The sequence below is a fragment of the Gadus morhua genome, chromosome 8 (assembly GCF_902167405.1).
Source record: "Gadus morhua chromosome 8, gadMor3.0, whole genome shotgun sequence".
NCBI lineage: Eukaryota > Metazoa > Chordata > Actinopteri > Gadiformes > Gadidae > Gadus > Gadus morhua.
The window spans coordinates 6742046-6769741 of NC_044055.1; the positions used below are offsets into that span (position 1 = coordinate 6742046).

Here is a 27696-nt window from a genome sequence, read left to right on the forward strand (position 1 = left end):
TTTCTGGAATGCATGTTGTGTATGTGTGTGTGTGTGTGTGTGTGTGTGTGTGTGTGTGTGTGTGTGTGTGTGTGTGTGTGTGTGTGTGTGTGTGTGTGTGTGTGTGTGTGTGTGTGTGTGTCTGTGTGTGTCTGTGTCTGTGTCTGTCTGTGTCTGTGTGTGTGTTTGCGTAGACATTGACTGCCGGTGCCAGTGTAGTCATGCTTGTTTTTTGGCATCTTGAGAATATGTGATGAGCTCAGCGTTGTCACAGGGCCATTGATGATGACAGTCTCCTCCAGTGATGAGGCCCATGTATCTCATGGACATGTAGGACACATAGTGGACACACGTAGAGCGGGGCATGTTGCCTCCACATGAATCAGAAAGTAAGATGGCTCTGTATTTGGGAAGTGTGGTTTCAAAGACATCAGGAATAAAATGTTTTTCGTAAAAACCTGTTTTTTCGTCTTTAACTTGTGGCTTCTGCAGGAGCATATGCCATCGATTAACAATATAACTGCCCGTGTTACGGAGACTGAATTGATTTTTTTTAAAATTCCGCAATCACACTGTCGAGCTCTATTGGCTCACTTATACTTGGTTTGTTCCTCAATCCTCGGACGCCAGACTTCCGAGTCGAAATTCGCAGATCCCCCAGCTTTCTTGCGGCATTTCTCGGAGGCATGCCCTCTTTTGTCTTCATCTTTCGGAAATCTGAGAGCAGACCGAGAGCAGTGATGAAGTTCTCAACAAAATGGCTGCGCCAATGAAGAGATTTCTTTTCGTATTTGAACCACGTTGGTCATTTTAAATGCTCTCACGCTTGATTACATAGCTACTTTATTCCGGTCAATTTATACATTGCATGGTCTTGCTGTGCGTGCAATAAAATGTCAAGTCGTGTTGTTTTCGGGCTGTTCCCAATAGAGGCTATTATACCCAACGACTAGCCAATTTCATGACAAAGACAAACAGGAACGCAATAAATGCGTCGAGACCGGAAATTACGTCAAGTGCAACTCGGAAGGCTGGCGTCCGAGGATTCAGGAACACCATTAAGCCGGGCCTTGGGAGGTCTGTGCGCTGATCATATTTTGTACTTCATGGAATTAGATATACAATCATCTTATTGTGCTTCATGTGTAAGGACTGTCACTGGGCTGTATTAACCTCCCTTGAGAAAAGGTCAAGATCAAATTTTGAACAAGCTCCACATCCGCAATGCAGCAAGTTTCATCACTTCGTAAAGCACCCGAATAATGACTGCACTTGTGTCCAGAGTTCACCGCTTGAAATTGGACCATATAAACCCCACAGGTGTTGAGCAAATATTTTATTTGATTGCAAAGAACACCAAACCATAGAAATTCAAAACACTACTTTAAATACATTCTGTTCACGTGTTGAACCGTATGGCAGCCAAGGGAACAGCGAAATGCAATTTACATGCAAAATGAATTGAAGTCTTGAAACATGTTTATACATGAACAACAAACCATCCAATGGTGCATGAACTGTTCTCCTTAATCCCTGGTCATGACCATAAACAAATGTGCAAAGCAACGTTTTGAGGTTGGAATAATGTTGCATGATCTTCCATTATTGGCCACTTTGGTTCTAAAAGGCGGCGTTCCTTTTAGAACCAATCTGCTTCAAGCCAAGCGACTGTAGGTGATGTGCAGATGCTGCGTCATTGGCTGCTTGTCCGTTGACATGGAAAGCGTCTGCTCCAGCTTCCCGTCTGGTTGGAGCTGGAACACTCTGGAGACCTGAGGATTTTTTTTTATAATTAATGAAACCCTACTGGTAAGATTAAATCAAACTCTATGCATCGCCTTTTGAGAAAAATTGCAATACAAGGGGCTTAATACAATGAACATGAAGAAAAATATATAGAATGGATTGAGAATGCCAAGCTGAATAGGTATGGTTCAAGGTTTCTTTTAAGACGGAGTCATACAGAAAGCTCAAACGCAGCTATATAATGCCATCCGACACAAGCCAGAGTCACATGGGTCAATTTATGGCTCGTTAGAGACAGTCCACACTGCGGCCATACCTCCTTGACGTGGGGCTCCTTGGCAAACGATGGCCTGGCCAGAGCTTGTGTATGTAGGCTCAGCTTCTTTCCCACCAGCTCCCCCTCCTCAACCTCCACCAGTCCTGCACACAGAGTCTCAGCTAAAGCATGTACACAATAGATACAACAGCAACCGTTCACCAAGTCTTGGAGGCCTAGCCGAGATTTTGGATTAAAAGGGGTGATATACTGCCATCTGGTGTGGGTGAATGGCCATTAGGAGCCGTTTGAAAAGTTGCTTTTTCCTGTGTTTTAGTGAGATCCCAAGTGGGAGTGTCCACCTAGATTTGTGCTGGATAGATCAGTCCGCCAGCCTACCCAGTGGACAGTAGCAAATGTTGCTTATCCATCAATCATACAGCTAGGTGGACACGCCCACTTGTTATGCCACTAAAAACACAGATTTTCAAACAGCTGTTAATGGCTTGTCACCCTCACACCTTTAAGCCCAAAACTACTGACAAAAGAAAGTCAGATGCATGCATCTTTCCAAAAGAGGGTCGACACATATTTGGATGGGTGTCAAACTCCCTCCATGTGATGTTCACGCGGAGTGCACTATTTCATGTGAGCCAATTATTCTGAATCAGGAACGTTGTGAAGTACCAGAGTTCTGTGCGATGATGAACGCCACTCGGTTGGTGCCTGTCTGCATTTGGATGAAGCCACACTCCCGGTGAAGTATCTTCTTCGTCTCTGCATCGGAGGCATTGAACCTGCGAACACAGGCGCCACAGAAACCTAGACCGACGTCTATAGCTACCCACCACTCCCCTTCCGCATGGTTTATGCTACAATGGAGTCATCTGTGCTTTTACAAGCCCAGAGATGAAACGAAAAATCAGTCAATTGAATAAACCAAAAAGAGCAATAGAAAAATGGTTGTCATAGGACAACCGCAAGTGTTGCTCATAGCACTAATTATGGGTCTGCTATTTTGATATACCAGGGCCAATAAAGGGTAGACTTAACGTGTGAAGAGAACACTTGACTTGGTACATAAAAGTAGCAGACATAATTATTATTATTTATGACAGCTGTGCAAGTCCTAAAATGAACCCTATGAAAATGCAGTGGGCCTACTGCGTTGTTTTTGAATGAGCACAAAACACACGCACATAAAGTTGATGATGGGCTGTCCCATTTGGGCGAAGTGAAGATCCTCCGTGTAGCGGAAGTCCTTCAGGCTGGGGTAGGACCCCTTTCCGGGCTCGACTGATTCCCAGTTACCCAGGAGCCAATCCAGAGAAGAGACGGCTTTGTCCAGTTTAGCTAATGTTGGAAAACATACAACAGAAATATAACACGCACTTCGGGAGGTATAGATTTACCAAATGTATGCTTGCTAAATGTCCACAAGAGGTCAGCATTTCAGGCCGAGGACACAAGCAGGCAGCACCAGGGAAACAAACGTTGCAGCGCAACATGGTTGAGGGCATGGATTTAAATAAGACCCTTACGTAGACCTACATGGTTTGCAGAACCGGACAGTAACGGAGTACATCTACTTGAGTACAGTACTTAAGTACAATTTTGAGGGATCTGTACTTTACTCAAGTATCATTTTTTGGGAGTACTCATGACTTTACTCAAGTACATTTGAGAGGCAAATATTGTACTCTTTACTCCGTTACATTTCTATCCATGACCGTGAGTACCCGTTACTCCTTCTGAAAAATAAAAAATAAGAGAAAAGAAAAATCACGGAAACCCTCAATTTGTTGTTTCCCTCTCAAACTGATTAGAACAGCCTTCAGCCTATCAGCAATCACCTTCGCTTTCCGCCAAAGCCAACTCCATGGTCAGAATTAGATGAGAGACGATTGATGATTTGATTGATAAAAAAAAACGGAGAAACTCACACATACATAGAATTGTTAGCTGAATTTTCTTTTCTGATATTGCATATTTATGTAAGCTGAGCAATTGTTTTTATGTTCTTGAGTATACTGTATACTATTGTGCTATTGCCATGGTAAAAAGATGAAAATTACTTGATTTTACTTTCAATTCCTTTTACATTCTCCAAGGTGTTAACATTTTTCATAACTCCATGCAGGACGTTTCTATACATAAATGTAAGCACTGTGACAGTAGTAATGCAATATTTAGAAAACATACTCTTGTACTCTTGATACTCAAGTACTTTTAAAAACAAGTACTTCAGTACTTTTACTTAAGTAGACATCTGACTGTAGTACTTTTACTTGTACTTGAGTAAAATTTAGCAAGGGGTATCTGTACTTTTACTCAAGTAAGGAAGCTGGGTACTCTGTCCGCCTCTGAAATATATGCACCACACCACTCATGGTAATGTTTCTAAAGAACGGTGCCGAAAAGGCCAACACATTAGCTGTATAACTATGCAGCCTAGCATTATAGTAGCTATACATCTCATACGACAACGTTTCAAAAGAATTGGGGTGTTGCAGCGTTCGTCGGACCTACTTGTGCATACACATTAAAGGTCATGCTTATGAAATGTAGCTTATAGCTGGGCTTCTTACCGGGCTGGTAGAACGGGCACACCAATGAAGCCATCGATAAGGTGGAGCAGGTAGGAGCACTGACGCAGAAAATCAATGAAGATCAAATACTTCCGACTTCGACTCGTCTGGAGTCAGTCAACCCGTGCTTTTATAGAGCGCAACAGTGACCGCCCCCTTTTTGAACAAATCTAGTTCCGGAAGTAAACTTCCCATACGTTTTCCCCCTTGACTTCTCGTAAAATCGTTACATAAAGAGTTTTAAGCCTGGAATCAAGCCAGTCGTTCATGAAGGTAGTCATGACCATAAAAAGTTTGATCCGGGGCCAAATGACCATTTGGAAAATTGAAGAATGGCCAAAGGTACACAAGTCTGTGTAGGCCTACATTATATTTTGCAAACGAGTGAGGAACTACTCATCCCATAAACCATTGCAAGCTTTTTTGCAATGGTTACAAGCGTTACAACCCAATAATTGAGCGCATTTCTTTCATCTTATAACCTTTGTCTTTATTGTATTGTTAATACAAGTTGTGTCATATATTCTGTGGGTGTGTGTACATGTATCGTGTTTCATATAGTGTATAGCAATGCGTTGTCTTCGACATACATTCCTTCGTTCCTGACTTTTAAGCCTGGAATTTTAAGCCTGGAACCAAGCCAGTCGTTCATCAAGGTAGTCATGACCATAAAACGTTTGATCAGGGGCCAAATGATGATTTGGAAAACTGAAGAATGGCCAAAGGTACACAAGTCTGTGTAGGCCTACATTATATTTTGCAAACGAGTGAGGAACTACTCATCCAATAAACCATTGCAAGCTTTTTTGCAATGGTTACAACCCAATAATTTAGCGCGTTTCTTGCAACCTTCGTCATTATTGTATTGTTAATACAAGTTGTGTCATATATTCAGTGGGTGTGTGTACATGTATCGTGTTTCATATAGTGTATAGCGCTGACTGAAGTCACCGCTTAATAATGTTACTCGTTATTAATACATGTGAATTCAGTCTCGTATTCCAGTTCCGTATTCATTCAACATTATGTATTCCCAGCTGTTATAATATCAAAATTACTAAAAAAAAAAGCACTGCTAGTGCTCTGCATATTTTTATTTTGATCATAAATTCGATTTCAACATATTTTTCAACACACAGCTAATTTCCTCTACAGTTCTTACAGCAATTCTAAATTTCCATTAGTCAAAGGGTTGGTTGCTGTGGTAAGCTATCGAGTTCAGTGGCAGCAGTCATCAACCACTTGACTTTCGCTGGTGCAGTAAACGTTTCCTGGTAAAAGCGAGCTCCAGCAATCATCAGTCGTAACCCTTTAGGATTGTTTGGGTTTAAGTGTATTTCTGGAATGCATGTTGTGTATGTGTGTGTGTGTGTGTGTGTGTGTGTGTGTGTGTGTGTGTGTGTGTGTGTGTGTGTGTGTGTGTGTGTGTGTGTGTGTCTGTGTGTGTCTGTGTCTGTGTCTGTCTGTGTCTGTGTGTGTGTTTGCGTAGACATTGACTGCCGGTGCCAGTGTAGTCATGCTTGTTTTTTGGCATCTTGAGAATATGTGATGAGCTCAGCGTTGTCACAGGGCCATTGATGATGACAGTCTCCTCCAGTGATGAGGCCCATGTATCTCATGGACATGTAGGACACATAGTGGACACACGTAGAGCGGGGCATGTTGCCTCCACATGAATCAGAAAGTAAGATGGCTCTGTATTTGGGAAGTGTGGTTTCAAAGACATCAGGAATAAAATGTTTTTCGTAAAAACCTGTTTTTTCGTCTTTAACTTGTGGCTTCTGCAGGAGCATATGCCATCGATTAACAATATAACTGCCCGTGTTACGGAGACTGAATTGATTTTTTTTAAAATTCCGCAATCACACTGTCGAGCTCTATTGGCTCACTTATACTTGGTTTGTTCCTCAATCCTCGGACGCCAGACTTCCGAGTCGAAATTCGCAGATCCCCCAGCTTTCTTGCGGCATTTCTCGGAGGCATGCCCTCTTTTGTCTTCATCTTTCGGAAATCTGAGAGCAGACCGAGAGCAGTGATGAAGTTCTCAACAAAATGGCTGCGCCAATGAAGAGATTTCTTTTCGTATTTGAACCACGTTGGTCATTTTAAATGCTCTCACGCTTGATTACATAGCTACTTTATTCCGGTCAATTTATACATTGCATGGTCTTGCTGTGCGTGCAATAAAATGTCAAGTCGTGTTGTTTTCGGGCTGTTCCCAATAGAGGCTATTATACCCAACGACTAGCCAATTTCATGACAAAGACAAACAGGAACGCAATAAATGCGTCGAGACCGGAAATTACGTCAAGTGCAACTCGGAAGGCTGGCGTCCGAGGATTCAGGAACACCATTAAGCCGGGCCTTGGGAGGTCTGTGCGCTGATCATATTTTGTACTTCATGGAATTAGATATACAATCATCTTATTGTGCTTCATGTGTAAGGACTGTCACTGGGCTGTATTAACCTCCCTTGAGAAAAGGTCAAGATCAAATTTTGAACAAGCTCCACATCCGCAATGCAGCAAGTTTCATCACTTCGTAAAGCACCCGAATAATGACTGCACTTGTGTCCAGAGTTCACCGCTTGAAATTGGACCATATAAACCCCACAGGTGTTGAGCAAATATTTTATTTGATTGCAAAGAACACCAAACCATAGAAATTCAAAACACTACTTTAAATACATTCTGTTCACGTGTTGAACCGTATGGCAGCCAAGGGAACAGCGAAATGCAATTTACATGCAAAATGAATTGAAGTCTTGAAACATGTTTATACATGAACAAACCATCCAATGGTGCATGAACTGTTCTCCTTAATCCCTGGTCATGACCATAAACAAATGTGCAAAGCAACGTTTTGAGGTTGGAATAATGTTGCATGATCTTCCATTACCGGCCACATAAATTACAGACCAGGTTTTTTTTTTCGTTTAGCACCAACACAGAAGGCGGCGTTCCTTTTAGAACCAATCTGCTTCAAGCCAAGCGACTGTAGGTGATGTGCAGATGCTGCGTCATTGGCTGCTTGTCCGTTGACATGGAAAGCGTCTGCTCCAGCTTCCCGTCTGGTTGGAGCTGGAACACTCTGGAGACCTGGGGATTTTTTTTTATAATTAATGAAACCCTACTGGTAAGATTAAATCAAACTCTATGCATCGCCTTTTGAGAAAAATTGCAATACAAGGGGCTTAATACAATGAACATGAAGAAAAATATATAGAATGGATTGAGAATGCCAAGCTGAATAGGTATGGTTCAAGGTTTCTTTTAAGACGGAGTCATACAGAAAGCTCAAACGCAGCTATATAATGCCATCCGACACAAGCCAGAGTCACATGGGTCAATTTATGGCTCGTTAGAGACAGTCCACACTGCGGCCATACCTCCTTGACGTGGGGCTCCTTGGCAAACGATGGCCTGGCCAGAGCTTGTGTATGTAGGCTCAGCTTCTTTCCCACCAGCTCCCCCTCCTCAACCTCCACCAGTCCTGCACACAGAGTCTCAGCTAAAGCATGTACACAATAGATACAACAGCAACCGTTCCCCAAGTCTTGGAGGCCTAGCCGAGATTTTGGATTAAAAGGGGTGATATACTGCCACCTGGTGTGGGTGAATGGCCATTACGAGCCGTTTGAAAAGCTGCCTTTCCCTGTTTTTTAGTGACATCCCAAGTGGGAGTGTCCACCTAGATTTGTGCTGGATAGATCAGTCCGCCAGCCTACCCAGTGGACAGTAGCAAATGCTGCTTATCCATCAATCATACAGCTAGGTGGACACGCCCACTTGTTATGCCACTAAAAACACAGATTTTCAAACAGCTGTTAATGGCTTGTCACCCTCACACCTTTAAGCCCAAAACTACTGACAAAAGAAAGTCAGATGCATGCATCTTTCCAAAAGAGGGTCGACACATATTTGGATGGGTGTCAGACTCCCTCCATGTGATGTTGACGTGGAGTGCACTATTGCGTGTGAGCCAATTATTCTGAATCAGGAACGTTGTGAAGTACCAGAGTTCTGTGCGATGATGAACGCCACTCGGTTGGTGCCCGTCTGCATTCGGATGAAGCCACACTCCCTGTGAAGTATCTTCTTCGTCTCTGCATCGGAGGCATTGAACCTGCGAACACAGGCGCCACAGAAACCTAGACCGACGTCTATAGCTACCCACCACTCCCCTTCCGCATGGTTTATGCTACAATGGAGTCATCTGTGCTTTTACAAGCCCAGAGATTAAACAAAAAATCAGTCAATTGAATAAACCAAAAAGAGCAATAGAAAAATGGTTGTCATAGGACAACCGCAAGTGTTGCTCATAGCACTAATTATGGGTCTACTACTTTGATATACCAGGGCCAATAAAGGGTAGACTTAACGTGTGAAGAGAATACCCATTGAGCACTTGACTTGGTACATAAAAGTAGCAGACATAATTATTATTATTTATGACATCTGTGCAAGTCCTAAAATGAACCCTATGAAAATGCAGTGGGCCTACTGCGTTGCTTTTGAATGAGCACAAAACACACGCACATAAAGTTGATGATGGGCTGTCCCATTTGGGCGAAGTGAAGATCCTCCGTGTAGCGGAAGTCCTTCAGGCTGGGGTAGGACCCCTTTCCGGGCTCGACTGATTCCCAGTTACCCAGGAGCCAATCCAGAGAAGAGACGGCTTTGTCCAGTTTAGCTAATGTTGGAAAACATACAACAGAAATATAACACGCACTTCGGGAGGTATAGATTTACCAAACGTATGCTTGCTAAATGTCCACAAGAGGTCAGCATTTCAGGCCGAGGACACAAGCAGGCAGCACCAGGGAAACAAACGTTGCAGCGCAACATGGTTGAGGGCATGGATTTAAATAAGACCCTTACGTAGACCTACATGGTTTGTAAAGAAATATATGCACCACACCACTCGTGGTAATGTTTCTAAAGAACGGTCCCGAAAAGGCCAACACATTAGCTGTATAACTATGCAGCCTAGCATTATAGTAGCTATACACCTCATACGACAACGTTTCAAAAGAATTGGGGTGTTGCAGCGTTCGTCGAACACACTAACCCTAACCCTAACCCTACTTGTGCATACACATTAAAGGTCATTCTTATGAAGTGTAGCTTATAGCTGGGCTTCTTACCGGGCTGGTAGAACGGGCACACCAATGAAGCCATCGATAAGGTGGAGCAGGTAGGAGCACTGACGCAGAAAATCAATGAAGATCAAATACTTCCGACTTTGACTCGTCTGGAGTCAGTCAACCCGTGCTTTTATAGAGCGCAACAGTGACCGCCCCCTTTTTGAACAAATCTAGTTCCGGAAGTAAACTTTCCATACGTTTTCCCACTTCTCGTAAAATCGTTACATAAAGAGTTTTAAGCCTGGAATCAAGCCAGTCGTTCATGAAGGTAGTCATGACCATAAAACGTTTGATCCGGGGCCAAATGACCATTTGGAAAATTGAAGAATGGCCAAAGGTACACAAGTCTGTGTAGGCCTACATTATATTTTGCAAACGAGTGAGGAACTACTCATCCCATAAACCATTGCAAGCTTTTTTGCAATGGTTACAAGCGTTACAACCCAATAATTGAGCGCATTTCTTTCATCTTATAACCTTTGTCTTTATTGTATTGTTAATACAAGTTGTGTCATATATTCTGTGGGTGTGTGTACATGTATCGTGTTTCATATAGTGTATAGCAATGCGTTGTCTTCGACATACATTCCTTCGTTCCTGACTTTTAAGCCTGGAATTTTAAGCCTGGAACCAAGCCAGTCGTTCATCAAGGTAGTCATGACCATAAAACGTTTGATCCGGGGCCAAATGATGATTTGGAAAACTGAAGAATGGCCAAAGGTACACAAGTCTGTGTAGGCCTACATTATATTTTGCAAACGAGTGAGGAACTACTCATCCAATAAACCATTGCAAGCTTTTTTGCAATGGTTACAACCCAATAATTTAGCGCGTTTCTTGCAACCTTTGTCATTATTGTATTGTTAATACAAGTTGTGTCATATATTCAGTGGGTGTGTGTACATGTATCGTGTTTCATATAGTGTATAGCGCTGACTGCAGTCACCGCTTAATAATGTTACTCGTTATTAATACATGTGAATTCAGTCTCGTATTCCAGTTCCGTATTCATTCAACATTATGTATTCCCAGCTGTTATAATATCAAAATTACTAAAAAAAAAAAGCACTGCTAGTGCTCTGCATATTTTTATTTTGATCATAAATTCGATTTCAACATATTTTTCAACACACAGCTAATTTCCTCTACAGTTCTTACAGCAATTCTAAATTTCCATTAGTCAAAGGGTTGGTTGCTGTGGTAAGCTATCGAGTTCAGTGGCAGCAGTCATCAACCACTTGACTTTCGCTGGTGCAGTAAACGTTTCCTGGTAAAAGCGAGCTCCAGCAATCATCAGTCGTAACCCTTTAGGATTGTTTGGGTTTAAGTGTATTTCTGGAATGCATGTTGTGTATGTGTGTGTGTGTGTGTGTGTGTGTGTGTGTGTGTGTGTGTGTGTGTGTGTGTGTGTGTGTGTGTGTGTGTGTGTGTGTGTGTGTGTGTGTGTGTCTGTGTGTGTCTGTGTCTGTGTCTGTCTGTGTGTGTGTGTGTGTTTGCGTAGACATTGACTGCCGGTGCCAGTGTAGTCATGCTTGTTTTTTGGCATCTTGAGAATATGTGATGAGCTCAGCGTTGTCACAGGGCCATTGATGATGACAGTCTCCTCCAGTGATGAGGCCCATGTATCTCATGGACATGTAGGACACATAGTGGACACACGTAGAGCGGGGCATGTTGCCTCCACATGAATCAGAAAGTAAGATGGCTCTGTATTTGGGAAGTGTGGTTTCAAAGACATCAGGAATAAAATGTTTTTCGTAAAAACCTGTTTTTTCGTCTTTAACTTGTGGCTTCTGCAGGAGCATATGCCATCGATTAACAATATAACTGCCCGTGTTACGGAGACTGAATTGATTTTTTTTAAAATTCCGCAATCACACTGTCGAGCTCTATTGGCTCACTTATACTTGGTTTGTTCCTCAATCCTCGGACGCCAGACTTCCGAGTCGAAATTCGCAGATCCCCCAGCTTTCTTGCGGCATTTCTCGGAGGCATGCCCTCTTTTGTCTTCATCTTTCGGAAATCTGAGAGCAGACCGAGAGCAGTGATGAAGTTCTCAACAAAATGGCTGCGCCAATGAAGAGATTTCTTTTCGTATTTGAACCACGTTGGTCATTTTAAATGCTCTCACGCTTGATTACATAGCTACTTTATTCCGGTCAATTTATACATTGCATGGTCTTGCTGTGCGTGCAATAAAATGTCAAGTCGTGTTGTTTTCGGGCTGTTCCCAATAGAGGCTATTATACCCAACGACTAGCCAATTTCATGACAAAGACAAACAGGAACGCAATAAATGCGTCGAGACCGGAAATTACGTCAAGTGCAACTCGGAAGGCTGGCGTCCGAGGATTCAGGAACACCATTAAGCCGGGCCTTGGGAGGTCTGTGCGCTGATCATATTTTGTACTTCATGGAATTAGATATACAATCATCTTATTGTGCTTCATGTGTAAGGACTGTCACTGGGCTGTATTAACCTCCCTTGAGAAAAGGTCAAGATCAAATTTTGAACAAGCTCCACATCCGCAATGCAGCAAGTTTCATCACTTCGTAAAGCACCCGAATAATGACTGCACTTGTGTCCAGAGTTCACCGCTTGAAATTGGACCATATAAACCCCACAGGTGTTGAGCAAATATTTTATTTGATTGCAAAGAACACCAAACCATAGAAATTCAAAACACTACTTTAAATACATTCTGTTCACGTGTTGAACCGTATGGCAGCCAAGGGAACAGCGAAATGCAATTTACATGCAAAATGAATTGAAGTCTTGAAACATGTTTATACATGAACAAACCATCCAATGGTGCATGAACTGTTCTCCTTAATCCCTGGTCATGACCATAAACAAATGTGCAAAGCAACGTTTTGAGGTTGGAATAATGTTGCATGATCTTCCATTACCGGCCACATAAATTACAGACCAGGTTTTTTTTTTCGTTTAGCACCAACACAGAAGGCGGCGTTCCTTTTAGAACCAATCTGCTTCAAGCCAAGCGACTGTAGGTGATGTGCAGATGCTGCGTCATTGGCTGCTTGTCCGTTGACATGGAAAGCGTCTGCTCCAGCTTCCCGTCTGGTTGGAGCTGGAACACTCTGGAGACCTGGGGATTTTTTTTTATAATTAATGAAACCCTACTGGTAAGATTAAATCAAACTCTATGCATCGCCTTTTGAGAAAAATTGCAATACAAGGGGCTTAATACAATGAACATGAAGAAAAATATATAGAATGGATTGAGAATGCCAAGCTGAATAGGTATGGTTCAAGGTTTCTTTTAAGACGGAGTCATACAGAAAGCTCAAACGCAGCTATATAATGCCATCCGACACAAGCCAGAGTCACATGGGTCAATTTATGGCTCGTTAGAGACAGTCCACACTGCGGCCATACCTCCTTGACGTGGGGCTCCTTGGCAAACGATGGCCTGGCCAGAGCTTGTGTATGTAGGCTCAGCTTCTTTCCCACCAGCTCCCCCTCCTCAACCTCCACCAGTCCTGCACACAGAGTCTCAGCTAAAGCATGTACACAATAGATACAACAGCAACCGTTCCCCAAGTCTTGGAGGCCTAGCCGAGATTTTGGATTAAAAGGGGTGATATACTGCCACCTGGTGTGGGTGAATGGCCATTACGAGCCGTTTGAAAAGCTGCCTTTCCCTGTTTTTTAGTGACATCCCAAGTGGGAGTGTCCACCTAGATTTGTGCTGGATAGATCAGTCCGCCAGCCTACCCAGTGGACAGTAGCAAATGCTGCTTATCCATCAATCATACAGCTAGGTGGACACGCCCACTTGTTATGCCACTAAAAACACAGATTTTCAAACAGCTGTTAATGGCTTGTCACCCTCACACCTTTAAGCCCAAAACTACTGACAAAAGAAAGTCAGATGCATGCATCTTTCCAAAAGAGGGTCGACACATATTTGGATGGGTGTCAGACTCCCTCCATGTGATGTTGACGTGGAGTGCACTATTGCGTGTGAGCCAATTATTCTGAATCAGGAACGTTGTGAAGTACCAGAGTTCTGTGCGATGATGAACGCCACTCGGTTGGTGCCCGTCTGCATTCGGATGAAGCCACACTCCCTGTGAAGTATCTTCTTCGTCTCTGCATCGGAGGCATTGAACCTGCGAACACAGGCGCCACAGAAACCTAGACCGACGTCTATAGCTACCCACCACTCCCCTTCCGCATGGTTTATGCTACAATGGAGTCATCTGTGCTTTTACAAGCCCAGAGATTAAACAAAAAATCAGTCAATTGAATAAACCAAAAAGAGCAATAGAAAAATGGTTGTCATAGGACAACCGCAAGTGTTGCTCATAGCACTAATTATGGGTCTACTACTTTGATATACCAGGGCCAATAAAGGGTAGACTTAACGTGTGAAGAGAATACCCATTGAGCACTTGACTTGGTACATAAAAGTAGCAGACATAATTATTATTATTTATGACATCTGTGCAAGTCCTAAAATGAACCCTATGAAAATGCAGTGGGCCTACTGCGTTGCTTTTGAATGAGCACAAAACACACGCACATAAAGTTGATGATGGGCTGTCCCATTTGGGCGAAGTGAAGATCCTCCGTGTAGCGGAAGTCCTTCAGGCTGGGGTAGGACCCCTTTCCGGGCTCGACTGATTCCCAGTTACCCAGGAGCCAATCCAGAGAAGAGACGGCTTTGTCCAGTTTAGCTAATGTTGGAAAACATACAACAGAAATATAACACGCACTTCGGGAGGTATAGATTTACCAAACGTATGCTTGCTAAATGTCCACAAGAGGTCAGCATTTCAGGCCGAGGACACAAGCAGGCAGCACCAGGGAAACAAACGTTGCAGCGCAACATGGTTGAGGGCATGGATTTAAATAAGACCCTTACGTAGACCTACATGGTTTGTAAAGAAATATATGCACCACACCACTCGTGGTAATGTTTCTAAAGAACGGTCCCGAAAAGGCCAACACATTAGCTGTATAACTATGCAGCCTAGCATTATAGTAGCTATACACCTCATACGACAACGTTTCAAAAGAATTGGGGTGTTGCAGCGTTCGTCGAACACACTAACCCTAACCCTAACCCTACTTGTGCATACACATTAAAGGTCATTCTTATGAAGTGTAGCTTATAGCTGGGCTTCTTACCGGGCTGGTAGAACGGGCACACCAATGAAGCCATCGATAAGGTGGAGCAGGTAGGAGCACTGACGCAGAAAATCAATGAAGATCAAATACTTCCGACTTTGACTCGTCTGGAGTCAGTCAACCCGTGCTTTTATAGAGCGCAACAGTGACCGCCCCCTTTTTGAACAAATCTAGTTCCGGAAGTAAACTTTCCATACGTTTTCCCCTACTTCTCGTAAAATCGTTACATAAAGAGTTTTAAGCCTGGAATCAAGCCAGTCGTTCATGAAGGTAGTCATGACCATAAAACGTTTGATCCGGGGCCAAATGACCATTTGGAAAATTGAAGAATGGCCAAAGGTACACAAGTCTGTGTAGGCCTACATTATATTTTGCAAACGAGTGAGGAACTACTCATCCCATAAACCATTGCAAGCTTTTTTGCAATGGTTACAAGCGTTACAACCCAATAATTGAGCGCATTTCTTTCATCTTATAACCTTTGTCTTTATTGTATTGTTAATACAAGTTGTGTCATATATTCTGTGGGTGTGTGTACATGTATCGTGTTTCATATAGTGTATAGCAATGCGTTGTCTTCGACATACATTCCTTCGTTCCTGACTTTTAAGCCTGGAATTTTAAGCCTGGAACCAAGCCAGTCGTTCATCAAGGTAGTCATGACCATAAAACGTTTGATCCGGGGCCAAATGATGATTTGGAAAACTGAAGAATGGCCAAAGGTACACAAGTCTGTGTAGGCCTACATTATATTTTGCAAACGAGTGAGGAACTACTCATCCAATAAACCATTGCAAGCTTTTTTGCAATGGTTACAACCCAATAATTTAGCGCGTTTCTTGCAACCTTTGTCATTATTGTATTGTTAATACAAGTTGTGTCATATATTCAGTGGGTGTGTGTACATGTATCGTGTTTCATATAGTGTATAGCGCTGACTGCAGTCACCGCTTAATAATGTTACTCGTTATTAATACATGTGAATTCAGTCTCGTATTCCAGTTCCGTATTCATTCAACATTATGTATTCCCAGCTGTTATAATATCAAAATTACTAAAAAAAAAAGCACTGCTAGTGCTCTGCATATTTTTATTTTGATCATAAATTCGATTTCAACATATTTTTCAACACACAGCTAATTTCCTCTACAGTTCTTACAGCAATTCTAAATTTCCATTAGTCAAAGGGTTGGTTGCTGTGGTAAGCTATCGAGTTCAGTGGCAGCAGTCATCAACCACTTGACTTTCGCTGGTGCAGTAAACGTTTCCTGGTAAAAGCGAGCTCCAGCAATCATCAGTCGTAACCCTTTAGGATTGTTTGGGTTTAAGTGTATTTCTGGAATGCATGTTGTGTATGTGTGTGTGTGTGTGTGTGTGTGTGTGTGTGTGTGTGTGTGTGTGTGTGTGTGTGTGTGTGTGTGTGTGTGTGTGTGTGTGTGTGTGTGTCTGTGTGTGTCTGTGTCTGTGTCTGTCTGTGTGTGTGTGTGTGTTTGCGTAGACATTGACTGCCGGTGCCAGTGTAGTCATGCTTGTTTTTTGGCATCTTGAGAATATGTGATGAGCTCAGCGTTGTCACAGGGCCATTGATGATGACAGTCTCCTCCAGTGATGAGGCCCATGTATCTCATGGACATGTAGGACACATAGTGGACACACGTAGAGCGGGGCATGTTGCCTCCACATGAATCAGAAAGTAAGATGGCTCTGTATTTGGGAAGTGTGGTTTCAAAGACATCAGGAATAAAATGTTTTTCGTAAAAACCTGTTTTTTCGTCTTTAACTTGTGGCTTCTGCAGGAGCATATGCCATCGATTAACAATATAACTGCCCGTGTTACGGAGACTGAATTGATTTTTTTTAAAATTCCGCAATCACACTGTCGAGCTCTATTGGCTCACTTATACTTGGTTTGTTCCTCAATCCTCGGACGCCAGACTTCCGAGTCGAAATTCGCAGATCCCCCAGCTTTCTTGCGGCATTTCTCGGAGGCATGCCCTCTTTTGTCTTCATCTTTCGGAAATCTGAGAGCAGACCGAGAGCAGTGATGAAGTTCTCAACAAAATGGCTGCGCCAATGAAGAGATTTCTTTTCGTATTTGAACCACGTTGGTCATTTTAAATGCTCTCACGCTTGATTACATAGCTACTTTATTCCGGTCAATTTATACATTGCATGGTCTTGCTGTGCGTGCAATAAAATGTCAAGTCGTGTTGTTTTCGGGCTGTTCCCAATAGAGGCTATTATACCCAACGACTAGCCAATTTCATGACAAAGACAAACAGGAACGCAATAAATGCGTCGAGACCGGAAATTACGTCAAGTGCAACTCGGAAGGCTGGCGTCCGAGGATTCAGGAACACCATTAAGCCGGGCCTTGGGAGGTCTGTGCGCTGATCATATTTTGTACTTCATGGAATTAGATATACAATCATCTTATTGTGCTTCATGTGTAAGGACTGTCACTGGGCTGTATTAACCTCCCTTGAGAAAAGGTCAAGATCAAATTTTGAACAAGCTCCACATCCGCAATGCAGCAAGTTTCATCACTTCGTAAAGCACCCGAATAATGACTGCACTTGTGTCCAGAGTTCACCGCTTGAAATTGGACCATATAAACCCCACAGGTGTTGAGCAAATATTTTATTTGATTGCAAAGAACACCAAACCATAGAAATTCAAAACACTACTTTAAATACATTCTGTTCACGTGTTGAACCGTATGGCAGCCAAGGGAACAGCGAAATGCAATTTACATGCAAAATGAATTGAAGTCTTGAAACATGTTTATACATGAACAACAACCATCCAATGGTGCATGAACTGTTCTCCTTAATCCCTGGTCATGACCATAAACAAATGTGCAAAGCAACGTTTTGAGGTTGGAATAATGTTGCATGATCTTCCATTATCGGCCACATAATTACAGACCAGGTTTTTTTTTCGTTTAGCACCAACAAGAGGCGGCGTTCCTTTTAGAACCAATCTGCTTCAAGCCAAGCGACTGTAGGTGATGTGCAGATGCTGCGTCATTGGCTGCTTGTCCGTTGACATGGAAAGCGTCTGCTCCAGCTTCCCGTCTGGTTGGAGCTGGAACACTCTGGAGACCTGGGGATTTTTTTTTATAATTAATGAAACCCTACTGGTAAGATTAAATCAAACTCTATGCATCGCCTTTTGAGAAAAATTGCAATACAAGGGGCTTAATACAATGAACATGAAGAAAAATATATAGAATGGATTGAGAATGCCAAGCTGAATAGGTATGGTTCAAGGTTTCTTTTAAGACGGAGTCATACAGAAAGCTCAAACGCAGCTATATAATGCCATCCGACACAAGCCAGAGTCACATGGGTCAATTTATGGCTCGTTAGAGACAGTCCACACTGCGGCCATACCTCCTTGACGTGGGGCTCCTTGGCAAACGATGGCCTGGCCAGAGCTTGTGTATGTAGGCTCAGCTTCTTTCCCACCAGCTCCCCCTCCTCAACCTCCACCAGTCCTGCACACAGAGTCTCAGCTAAAGCATGTACACAATAGATACAACAGCAACCGTTCCCCAAGTCTTGGAGGCCTAGCCGAGATTTTGGATTAAAAGGGGTGATATACTGCCATCTGGTGTGGGTGAATGGCCATTACGGAGCCGTTTGAAAAGCTGCCTTTTCCCTGTGTTTTAGTGAGCATCCCAAGTGGGAGTGTCCACCTAGATTTGTGCTGGATAGATCAGTCCGCCAGCCTACCCAGTGGACAGTAGCAAATGCTGCTTATCCATCAATCATACAGCTAGGTGGACACGCCCACTTGTTATGCCACTAAAAACACAGATTTTCAAACAGCTGTTAATGGCTTGTCACCCTCACACCTTTAAGCCCAAAACTACTGACAAAAGAAAGTCAGATGCATGCATCTTTCCAAAAGAGGGTCGACACATATTTGGATGGGTGTCAGACTCCCTCCATGTGATGTTGACGTGGAGTGCACTATTGCGTGTGAGCCAATTATTCTGAATCAGGAACGTTGTGAAGTACCAGAGTTCTGTGCGATGATGAACGCCACTCGGTTGGTGCCCTGTCTGCATTCGGATGAAGCCACACTCCCTGTGAAGTATCTTCTTCGTCTCTGCATCGGAGGCATTGAACCTGCGAACACAGGCGCCACAGAAACCTAGACCGACGTCTATAGCTACCCACCACTCCCCTTCCGCATGGTTTATGCTACAATGGAGTCATCTGTGCTTTTACAAGCCCAGAGATTAAACAAAAAAATCAGTCAATTGAATAAACCAAAAAGAGCAATAGAAAAATGGTTGTCATAGGACAACCGCAAGTGTTGCTCATAGCACTAATTATGGGTCTACTACTTTGATATACCAGGGCCAATAAAGGGTAGACTTAACGTGTGAAGAGAATACCCATTGAGCACTTGACTTGGTACATAAAAGTAGCAGACATAATTATTATTATTTATGACATCTGTGCAAGTCCTAAAATGAACCCTATGAAAATGCAGTGGGCCTACTGCGTTGCTTTTGAATGAGCACAAAACACACGCACATAAAGTTGATGATGGGCTGTCCCATTTGGGCGAAGTGAAGATCCTCCGTGTAGCGGAAGTCCTTCAGGCTGGGGTAGGACCCCTTTCCGGGCTCGACTGATTCCCAGTTACCCAGGAGCCAATCCAGAGAAGAGACGGCTTTGTCCAGTTTAGCTAATGTTGGAAAACATACAACAGAAATATAACACGCACTTCGGGAGGTATAGATTTACCAAACGTATGCTTGCTAAATGTCCACAAGAGGTCAGCATTTCAGGCCGAGGACACAAGCAGGCAGCACCAGGGAAACAAACGTTGCAGCGCAACATGGTTGAGGGCATGGATTTAAATAAGACCCTTACGTAGACCTACATGGTTTGTAACGTTACATTTCTATCCATGACCGTGAGTACCCGTTACTCCTTCTGAAAAATAAAAAATAAGAGAAAAGAAAAATCACGGAAACCCTCAATTTGTTGTTTCCCTCTCAAACTGATTAGAACAGCCTTCAGCCTATCAGCAATCACCTTCGCTTTCCGCCAAAGCCAACTCCATGGTCAGAATTAGATGAGAGACGATTGATGATTTGATTGATAAAAAAAAACGGAGAAAACTCACACATACATAGAATTGTTAGCTGAATTTTCTTTTCTGATATTGCATATTTATGTAAGCTGAGCAATTGTTTTTATGTTCTTGAGTATACTGTATACTATTGTGCTATTGCCATGGTAAAAAGATGAAAATTACTTGATTTTACTTTCAATTCCTTTTACATTCTCCAAGGTGTTAACATTTTTCATAACTCCATGCAGGACGTTTCTATACATAAATGTAAGCACTGTGACAGTAGTAATGCAATATTTAGAAAACATACTCTTGTACGAAATATATGCACCACACCACTCGTGGTAATGTTTCTAAAGAACGGTCCCGAAAAGGCCAACACATTAGCTGTATAACTATGCAGCCTAGCATTATAGTAGCTATACACCTCATACGACAACGTTTCAAAAGAATTGGGGTGTTGCAGCGTTCGTCGAACACACTAACCCTAACCCTAACCCTACTTGTGCATACACATTAAAGGTCATTCTTATGAAGTGTAGCTTATAGCTGGGCTTCTTACCGGGCTGGTAGAACGGGCACACCAATGAAGCCATCGATAAGGTGGAGCAGGTAGGAGCACTGACGCAGAAAATCAATGAAGATCAAATACTTCCGACTTTGACTCGTCTGGAGTCAGTCAACCCGTGCTTTTATAGAGCGCAACAGTGACCGCCCCCTTTTTGAACAAATCTAGTTCCGGAAGTAAACTTTCCATACGTTTTCCCACTTCTCGTAAAATCGTTACATAAAGAGTTTTAAGCCTGGAATCAAGCCAGTCGTTCATGAAGGTAGTCATGACCATAAAACGTTTGATCCGGGGCCAAATGACCATTTGGAAAATTGAAGAATGGCCAAAGGTACACAAGTCTGTGTAGGCCTACATTATATTTTGCAAACGAGTGAGGAACTACTCATCCCATAAACCATTGCAAGCTTTTTTGCAATGGTTACAAGCGTTACAACCCAATAATTGAGCGCATTTCTTTCATCTTATAACCTTTGTCTTTATTGTATTGTTAATACAAGTTGTGTCATATATTCTGTGGGTGTGTGTACATGTATCGTGTTTCATATAGTGTATAGCAATGCGTTGTCTTCGACATACATTCCTTCGTTCCTGACTTTTAAGCCTGGAATTTTAAGCCTGGAACCAAGCCAGTCGTTCATCAAGGTAGTCATGACCATAAAACGTTTGATCCGGGGCCAAATGATGATTTGGAAAACTGAAGAATGGCCAAAGGTACACAAGTCTGTGTAGGCCTACATTATATTTTGCAAACGAGTGAGGAACTACTCATCCAATAAACCATTGCAAGCTTTTTTGCAATGGTTACAACCCAATAATTTAGCGCGTTTCTTGCAACCTTTGTCATTATTGTATTGTTAATACAAGTTGTGTCATATATTCAGTGGGTGTGTGTACATGTATCGTGTTTCATATAGTGTATAGCGCTGACTGCAGTCACCGCTTAATAATGTTACTCGTTATTAATACATGTGAATTCAGTCTCGTATTCCAGTTCCGTATTCATTCAACATTATGTATTCCCAGCTGTTATAATATCAAAATTACTAAAAAAAAAAAGCACTGCTAGTGCTCTGCATATTTTTATTTTGATCATAAATTCGATTTCAACATATTTTTCAACACACAGCTAATTTCCTCTACAGTTCTTACAGCAATTCTAAATTTCCATTAGTCAAAGGGTTGGTTGCTGTGGTAAGCTATCGAGTTCAGTGGCAGCAGTCATCAACCACTTGACTTTCGCTGGTGCAGTAAACGTTTCCTGGTAAAAGCGAGCTCCAGCAATCATCAGTCGTAACCCTTTAGGATTGTTTGGGTTTAAGTGTATTTCTGGAATGCATGTTGTGTATGTGTGTGTGTGTGTGTGTGTGTGTGTGTGTGTGTGTGTGTGTGTGTGTGTGTGTGTGTGTGTGTGTGTGTGTGTGTGTGTGTGTGTGTGTGTGTCTGTGTGTGTCTGTGTCTGTGTCTGTCTGTGTCTGTGTGTGTGTTTGCGTAGACATTGACTGCCGGTGCCAGTGTAGTCATGCTTGTTTTTTGGCATCTTGAGAATATGTGATGAGCTCAGCGTTGTCACAGGGCCATTGATGATGACAGTCTCCTCCAGTGATGAGGCCCATGTATCTCATGGACATGTAGGACACATAGTGGACACACGTAGAGCGGGGCATGTTGCCTCCACATGAATCAGAAAGTAAGATGGCTCTGTATTTGGGAAGTGTGGTTTCAAAGACATCAGGAATAAAATGTTTTTCGTAAAAACCTGTTTTTTCGTCTTTAACTTGTGGCTTCTGCAGGAGCATATGCCATCGATTAACAATATAACTGCCCGTGTTACGGAGACTGAATTGATTTTTTTTAAAATTCCGCAATCACACTGTCGAGCTCTATTGGCTCACTTATACTTGGTTTGTTCCTCAATCCTCGGACGCCAGACTTCCGAGTCGAAATTCGCAGATCCCCCAGCTTTCTTGCGGCATTTCTCGGAGGCATGCCCTCTTTTGTCTTCATCTTTCGGAAATCTGAGAGCAGACCGAGAGCAGTGATGAAGTTCTCAACAAAATGGCTGCGCCAATGAAGAGATTTCTTTTCGTATTTGAACCACGTTGGTCATTTTAAATGCTCTCACGCTTGATTACATAGCTACTTTATTCCGGTCAATTTATACATTGCATGGTCTTGCTGTGCGTGCAATAAAATGTCAAGTCGTGTTGTTTTCGGGCTGTTCCCAATAGAGGCTATTATACCCAACGACTAGCCAATTTCATGACAAAGACAAACAGGAACGCAATAAATGCGTCGAGACCGGAAATTACGTCAAGTGCAACTCGGAAGGCTGGCGTCCGAGGATTCAGGAACACCATTAAGCCGGGCCTTGGGAGGTCTGTGCGCTGATCATATTTTGTACTTCATGGAATTAGATATACAATCATCTTATTGTGCTTCATGTGTAAGGACTGTCACTGGGCTGTATTAACCTCCCTTGAGAAAAGGTCAAGATCAAATTTTGAACAAGCTCCACATCCGCAATGCAGCAAGTTTCATCACTTCGTAAAGCACCCGAATAATGACTGCACTTGTGTCCAGAGTTCACCGCTTGAAATTGGACCATATAAACCCCACAGGTGTTGAGCAAATATTTTATTTGATTGCAAAGAACACCAAACCATAGAAATTCAAAACACTACTTTAAATACATTCTGTTCACGTGTTGAACCGTATGGCAGCCAAGGGAACAGCGAAATGCAATTTACATGCAAAATGAATTGAAGTCTTGAAACATGTTTATACATGAACAAACCATCCAATGGTGCATGAACTGTTCTCCTTAATCCCTGGTCATGACCATAAACAAATGTGCAAAGCAACGTTTTGAGGTTGGAATAATGTTGCATGATCTTCCATTACCGGCCACATAAATTACAGACCAGGTTTTTTTTTTCGTTTAGCACCAACACAGAAGGCGGCGTTCCTTTTAGAACCAATCTGCTTCAAGCCAAGCGACTGTAGGTGATGTGCAGATGCTGCGTCATTGGCTGCTTGTCCGTTGACATGGAAAGCGTCTGCTCCAGCTTCCCGTCTGGTTGGAGCTGGAACACTCTGGAGACCTGGGGATTTTTTTTTATAATTAATGAAACCCTACTGGTAAGATTAAATCAAACTCTATGCATCGCCTTTTGAGAAAAATTGCAATACAAGGGGCTTAATACAATGAACATGAAGAAAAATATATAGAATGGATTGAGAATGCCAAGCTGAATAGGTATGGTTCAAGGTTTCTTTTAAGACGGAGTCATACAGAAAGCTCAAACGCAGCTATATAATGCCATCCGACACAAGCCAGAGTCACATGGGTCAATTTATGGCTCGTTAGAGACAGTCCACACTGCGGCCATACCTCCTTGACGTGGGGCTCCTTGGCAAACGATGGCCTGGCCAGAGCTTGTGTATGTAGGCTCAGCTTCTTTCCCACCAGCTCCCCCTCCTCAACCTCCACCAGTCCTGCACACAGAGTCTCAGCTAAAGCATGTACACAATAGATACAACAGCAACCGTTCCCCAAGTCTTGGAGGCCTAGCCGAGATTTTGGATTAAAAGGGGTGATATACTGCCACCTGGTGTGGGTGAATGGCCATTACGAGCCGTTTGAAAAGCTGCCTTTCCCTGTTTTTTAGTGACATCCCAAGTGGGAGTGTCCACCTAGATTTGTGCTGGATAGATCAGTCCGCCAGCCTACCCAGTGGACAGTAGCAAATGCTGCTTATCCATCAATCATACAGCTAGGTGGACACGCCCACTTGTTATGCCACTAAAAACACAGATTTTCAAACAGCTGTTAATGGCTTGTCACCCTCACACCTTTAAGCCCAAAACTACTGACAAAAGAAAGTCAGATGCATGCATCTTTCCAAAAGAGGGTCGACACATATTTGGATGGGTGTCAGACTCCCTCCATGTGATGTTGACGTGGAGTGCACTATTGCGTGTGAGCCAATTATTCTGAATCAGGAACGTTGTGAAGTACCAGAGTTCTGTGCGATGATGAACGCCACTCGGTTGGTGCCCGTCTGCATTCGGATGAAGCCACACTCCCTGTGAAGTATCTTCTTCGTCTCTGCATCGGAGGCATTGAACCTGCGAACACAGGCGCCACAGAAACCTAGACCGACGTCTATAGCTACCCACCACTCCCCTTCCGCATGGTTTATGCTACAATGGAGTCATCTGTGCTTTTACAAGCCCAGAGATTAAACAAAAAATCAGTCAATTGAATAAACCAAAAAGAGCAATAGAAAAATGGTTGTCATAGGACAACCGCAAGTGTTGCTCATAGCACTAATTATGGGTCTACTACTTTGATATACCAGGGCCAATAAAGGGTAGACTTAACGTGTGAAGAGAATACCCATTGAGCACTTGACTTGGTACATAAAAGTAGCAGACATAATTATTATTATTTATGACATCTGTGCAAGTCCTAAAATGAACCCTATGAAAATGCAGTGGGCCTACTGCGTTGCTTTTGAATGAGCACAAAACACACGCACATAAAGTTGATGATGGGCTGTCCCATTTGGGCGAAGTGAAGATCCTCCGTGTAGCGGAAGTCCTTCAGGCTGGGGTAGGACCCCTTTCCGGGCTCGACTGATTCCCAGTTACCCAGGAGCCAATCCAGAGAAGAGACGGCTTTGTCCAGTTTAGCTAATGTTGGAAAACATACAACAGAAATATAACACGCACTTCGGGAGGTATAGATTTACCAAACGTATGCTTGCTAAATGTCCACAAGAGGTCAGCATTTCAGGCCGAGGACACAAGCAGGCAGCACCAGGGAAACAAACGTTGCAGCGCAACATGGTTGAGGGCATGGATTTAAATAAGACCCTTACGTAGACCTACATGGTTTGTAAAGAAATATATGCACCACACCACTCGTGGTAATGTTTCTAAAGAACGGTCCCGAAAAGGCCAACACATTAGCTGTATAACTATGCAGCCTAGCATTATAGTAGCTATACACCTCATACGACAACGTTTCAAAAGAATTGGGGTGTTGCAGCGTTCGTCGAACACACTAACCCTAACCCTAACCCTACTTGTGCATACACATTAAAGGTCATTCTTATGAAGTGTAGCTTATAGCTGGGCTTCTTACCGGGCTGGTAGAACGGGCACACCAATGAAGCCATCGATAAGGTGGAGCAGGTAGGAGCACTGACGCAGAAAATCAATGAAGATCAAATACTTCCGACTTTGACTCGTCTGGAGTCAGTCAACCCGTGCTTTTATAGAGCGCAACAGTGACCGCCCCCTTTTTGAACAAATCTAGTTCCGGAAGTAAACTTTCCATACGTTTTCCCACTTCTCGTAAAATCGTTACATAAAGAGTTTTAAGCCTGGAATCAAGCCAGTCGTTCATGAAGGTAGTCATGACCATAAAACGTTTGATCCGGGGCCAAATGACCATTTGGAAAATTGAAGAATGGCCAAAGGTACACAAGTCTGTGTAGGCCTACATTATATTTTGCAAACGAGTGAGGAACTACTCATCCCATAAACCATTGCAAGCTTTTTTGCAATGGTTACAAGCGTTACAACCCAATAATTGAGCGCATTTCTTTCATCTTATAACCTTTGTCTTTATTGTATTGTTAATACAAGTTGTGTCATATATTCTGTGGGTGTGTGTACATGTATCGTGTTTCATATAGTGTATAGCAATGCGTTGTCTTCGACATACATTCCTTCGTTCCTGACTTTTAAGCCTGGAATTTTAAGCCTGGAACCAAGCCAGTCGTTCATCAAGGTAGTCATGACCATAAAACGTTTGATCCGGGGCCAAATGATGATTTGGAAAACTGAAGAATGGCCAAAGGTACACAAGTCTGTGTAGGCCTACATTATATTTTGCAAACGAGTGAGGAACTACTCATCCAATAAACCATTGCAAGCTTTTTTGCAATGGTTACAACCCAATAATTTAGCGCGTTTCTTGCAACCTTTGTCATTATTGTATTGTTAATACAAGTTGTGTCATATATTCAGTGGGTGTGTGTACATGTATCGTGTTTCATATAGTGTATAGCGCTGACTGCAGTCACCGCTTAATAATGTTACTCGTTATTAATACATGTGAATTCAGTCTCGTATTCCAGTTCCGTATTCATTCAACATTATGTATTCCCAGCTGTTATAATATCAAAATTACTAAAAAAAAAAAGCACTGCTAGTGCTCTGCATATTTTTATTTTGATCATAAATTCGATTTCAACATATTTTTCAACACACAGCTAATTTCCTCTACAGTTCTTACAGCAATTCTAAATTTCCATTAGTCAAAGGGTTGGTTGCTGTGGTAAGCTATCGAGTTCAGTGGCAGCAGTCATCAACCACTTGACTTTCGCTGGTGCAGTAAACGTTTCCTGGTAAAAGCGAGCTCCAGCAATCATCAGTCGTAACCCTTTAGGATTGTTTGGGTTTAAGTGTATTTCTGGAATGCATGTTGTGTATGTGTGTGTGTGTGTGTGTGTGTGTGTGTGTGTGTGTGTGTGTGTGTGTGTGTGTGTGTGTGTGTGTGTGTGTGTGTGTGTGTGTGTGTGTGTGTGTGTCTGTGTGTGTCTGTGTCTGTGTCTGTCTGTGTCTGTGTGTGTGTTTGCGTAGACATTGACTGCCGGTGCCAGTGTAGTCATGCTTGTTTTTTGGCATCTTGAGAATATGTGATGAGCTCAGCGTTGTCACAGGGCCATTGATGATGACAGTCTCCTCCAGTGATGAGGCCCATGTATCTCATGGACATGTAGGACACATAGTGGACACACGTAGAGCGGGGCATGTTGCCTCCACATGAATCAGAAAGTAAGATGGCTCTGTATTTGGGAAGTGTGGTTTCAAAGACATCAGGAATAAAATGTTTTTCGTAAAAACCTGTTTTTTCGTCTTTAACTTGTGGCTTCTGCAGGAGCATATGCCATCGATTAACAATATAACTGCCCGTGTTACGGAGACTGAATTGATTTTTTTTAAAATTCCGCAATCACACTGTCGAGCTCTATTGGCTCACTTATACTTGGTTTGTTCCTCAATCCTCGGACGCCAGACTTCCGAGTCGAAATTCGCAGATCCCCCAGCTTTCTTGCGGCATTTCTCGGAGGCATGCCCTCT

At 42.8% G+C, this 27696-nt stretch overlaps 4 protein-coding genes and 1 pseudogene across 4 annotated transcripts; all 5 read right to left on the bottom strand.

Moving 5' to 3' along the window:
* Positions 1–1298: 1298 nt before the first annotated feature.
* On the bottom strand, positions 1299–4864 carry LOC115548445 (THAP domain-containing protein 4-like). The gene is made up of 5 exons (XM_030363094.1): positions 4570–4864; positions 3181–3334; positions 2669–2778; positions 2042–2145; positions 1299–1751 (listed from the first exon to the last, which is right to left on the bottom strand). Exons 1-5 carry the CDS (start codon positions 4601–4603, stop codon positions 1635–1637), a joined length of 519 nt encoding a protein of 172 aa, XP_030218954.1. The 5' UTR covers positions 4604–4864; the 3' UTR covers positions 1299–1634.
* Positions 4865–7187: 2323 nt separating this feature from the next.
* LOC115548450 (THAP domain-containing protein 4-like) lies at positions 7188–9820 on the bottom strand. Its single transcript, XM_030363099.1, has 5 exons — positions 9716–9820; positions 9108–9261; positions 8585–8694; positions 7958–8061; positions 7188–7667 (listed from the first exon to the last, which is right to left on the bottom strand). The coding sequence occupies exons 1-5, from the start codon at positions 9747–9749 to the stop codon at positions 7551–7553; spliced, it is 519 nt and encodes a 172-aa protein (XP_030218959.1). The 5' UTR covers positions 9750–9820; the 3' UTR covers positions 7188–7550.
* Positions 9821–12345: 2525 nt separating this feature from the next.
* On the bottom strand, positions 12346–14978 carry LOC115548451 (THAP domain-containing protein 4-like). The gene is made up of 5 exons (XM_030363100.1): positions 14874–14978; positions 14266–14419; positions 13743–13852; positions 13116–13219; positions 12346–12825 (listed from the first exon to the last, which is right to left on the bottom strand). The coding sequence occupies exons 1-5, from the start codon at positions 14905–14907 to the stop codon at positions 12709–12711; spliced, it is 519 nt and encodes a 172-aa protein (XP_030218960.1). The 5' UTR covers positions 14908–14978; the 3' UTR covers positions 12346–12708.
* A 2835-nt stretch (positions 14979–17813) lies between these two features.
* Positions 17814–20625, bottom strand: LOC115548455 (THAP domain-containing protein 4-like; annotated as a pseudogene).
* A 2537-nt stretch (positions 20626–23162) lies between these two features.
* LOC115548452 (THAP domain-containing protein 4-like) lies at positions 23163–25795 on the bottom strand. The gene is made up of 5 exons (XM_030363101.1): positions 25691–25795; positions 25083–25236; positions 24560–24669; positions 23933–24036; positions 23163–23642 (listed from the first exon to the last, which is right to left on the bottom strand). Exons 1-5 carry the CDS (start codon positions 25722–25724, stop codon positions 23526–23528), a joined length of 519 nt encoding a protein of 172 aa, XP_030218961.1. The 5' UTR covers positions 25725–25795; the 3' UTR covers positions 23163–23525.
* Between the last annotated feature and the right edge of the window lie 1901 nt (positions 25796–27696).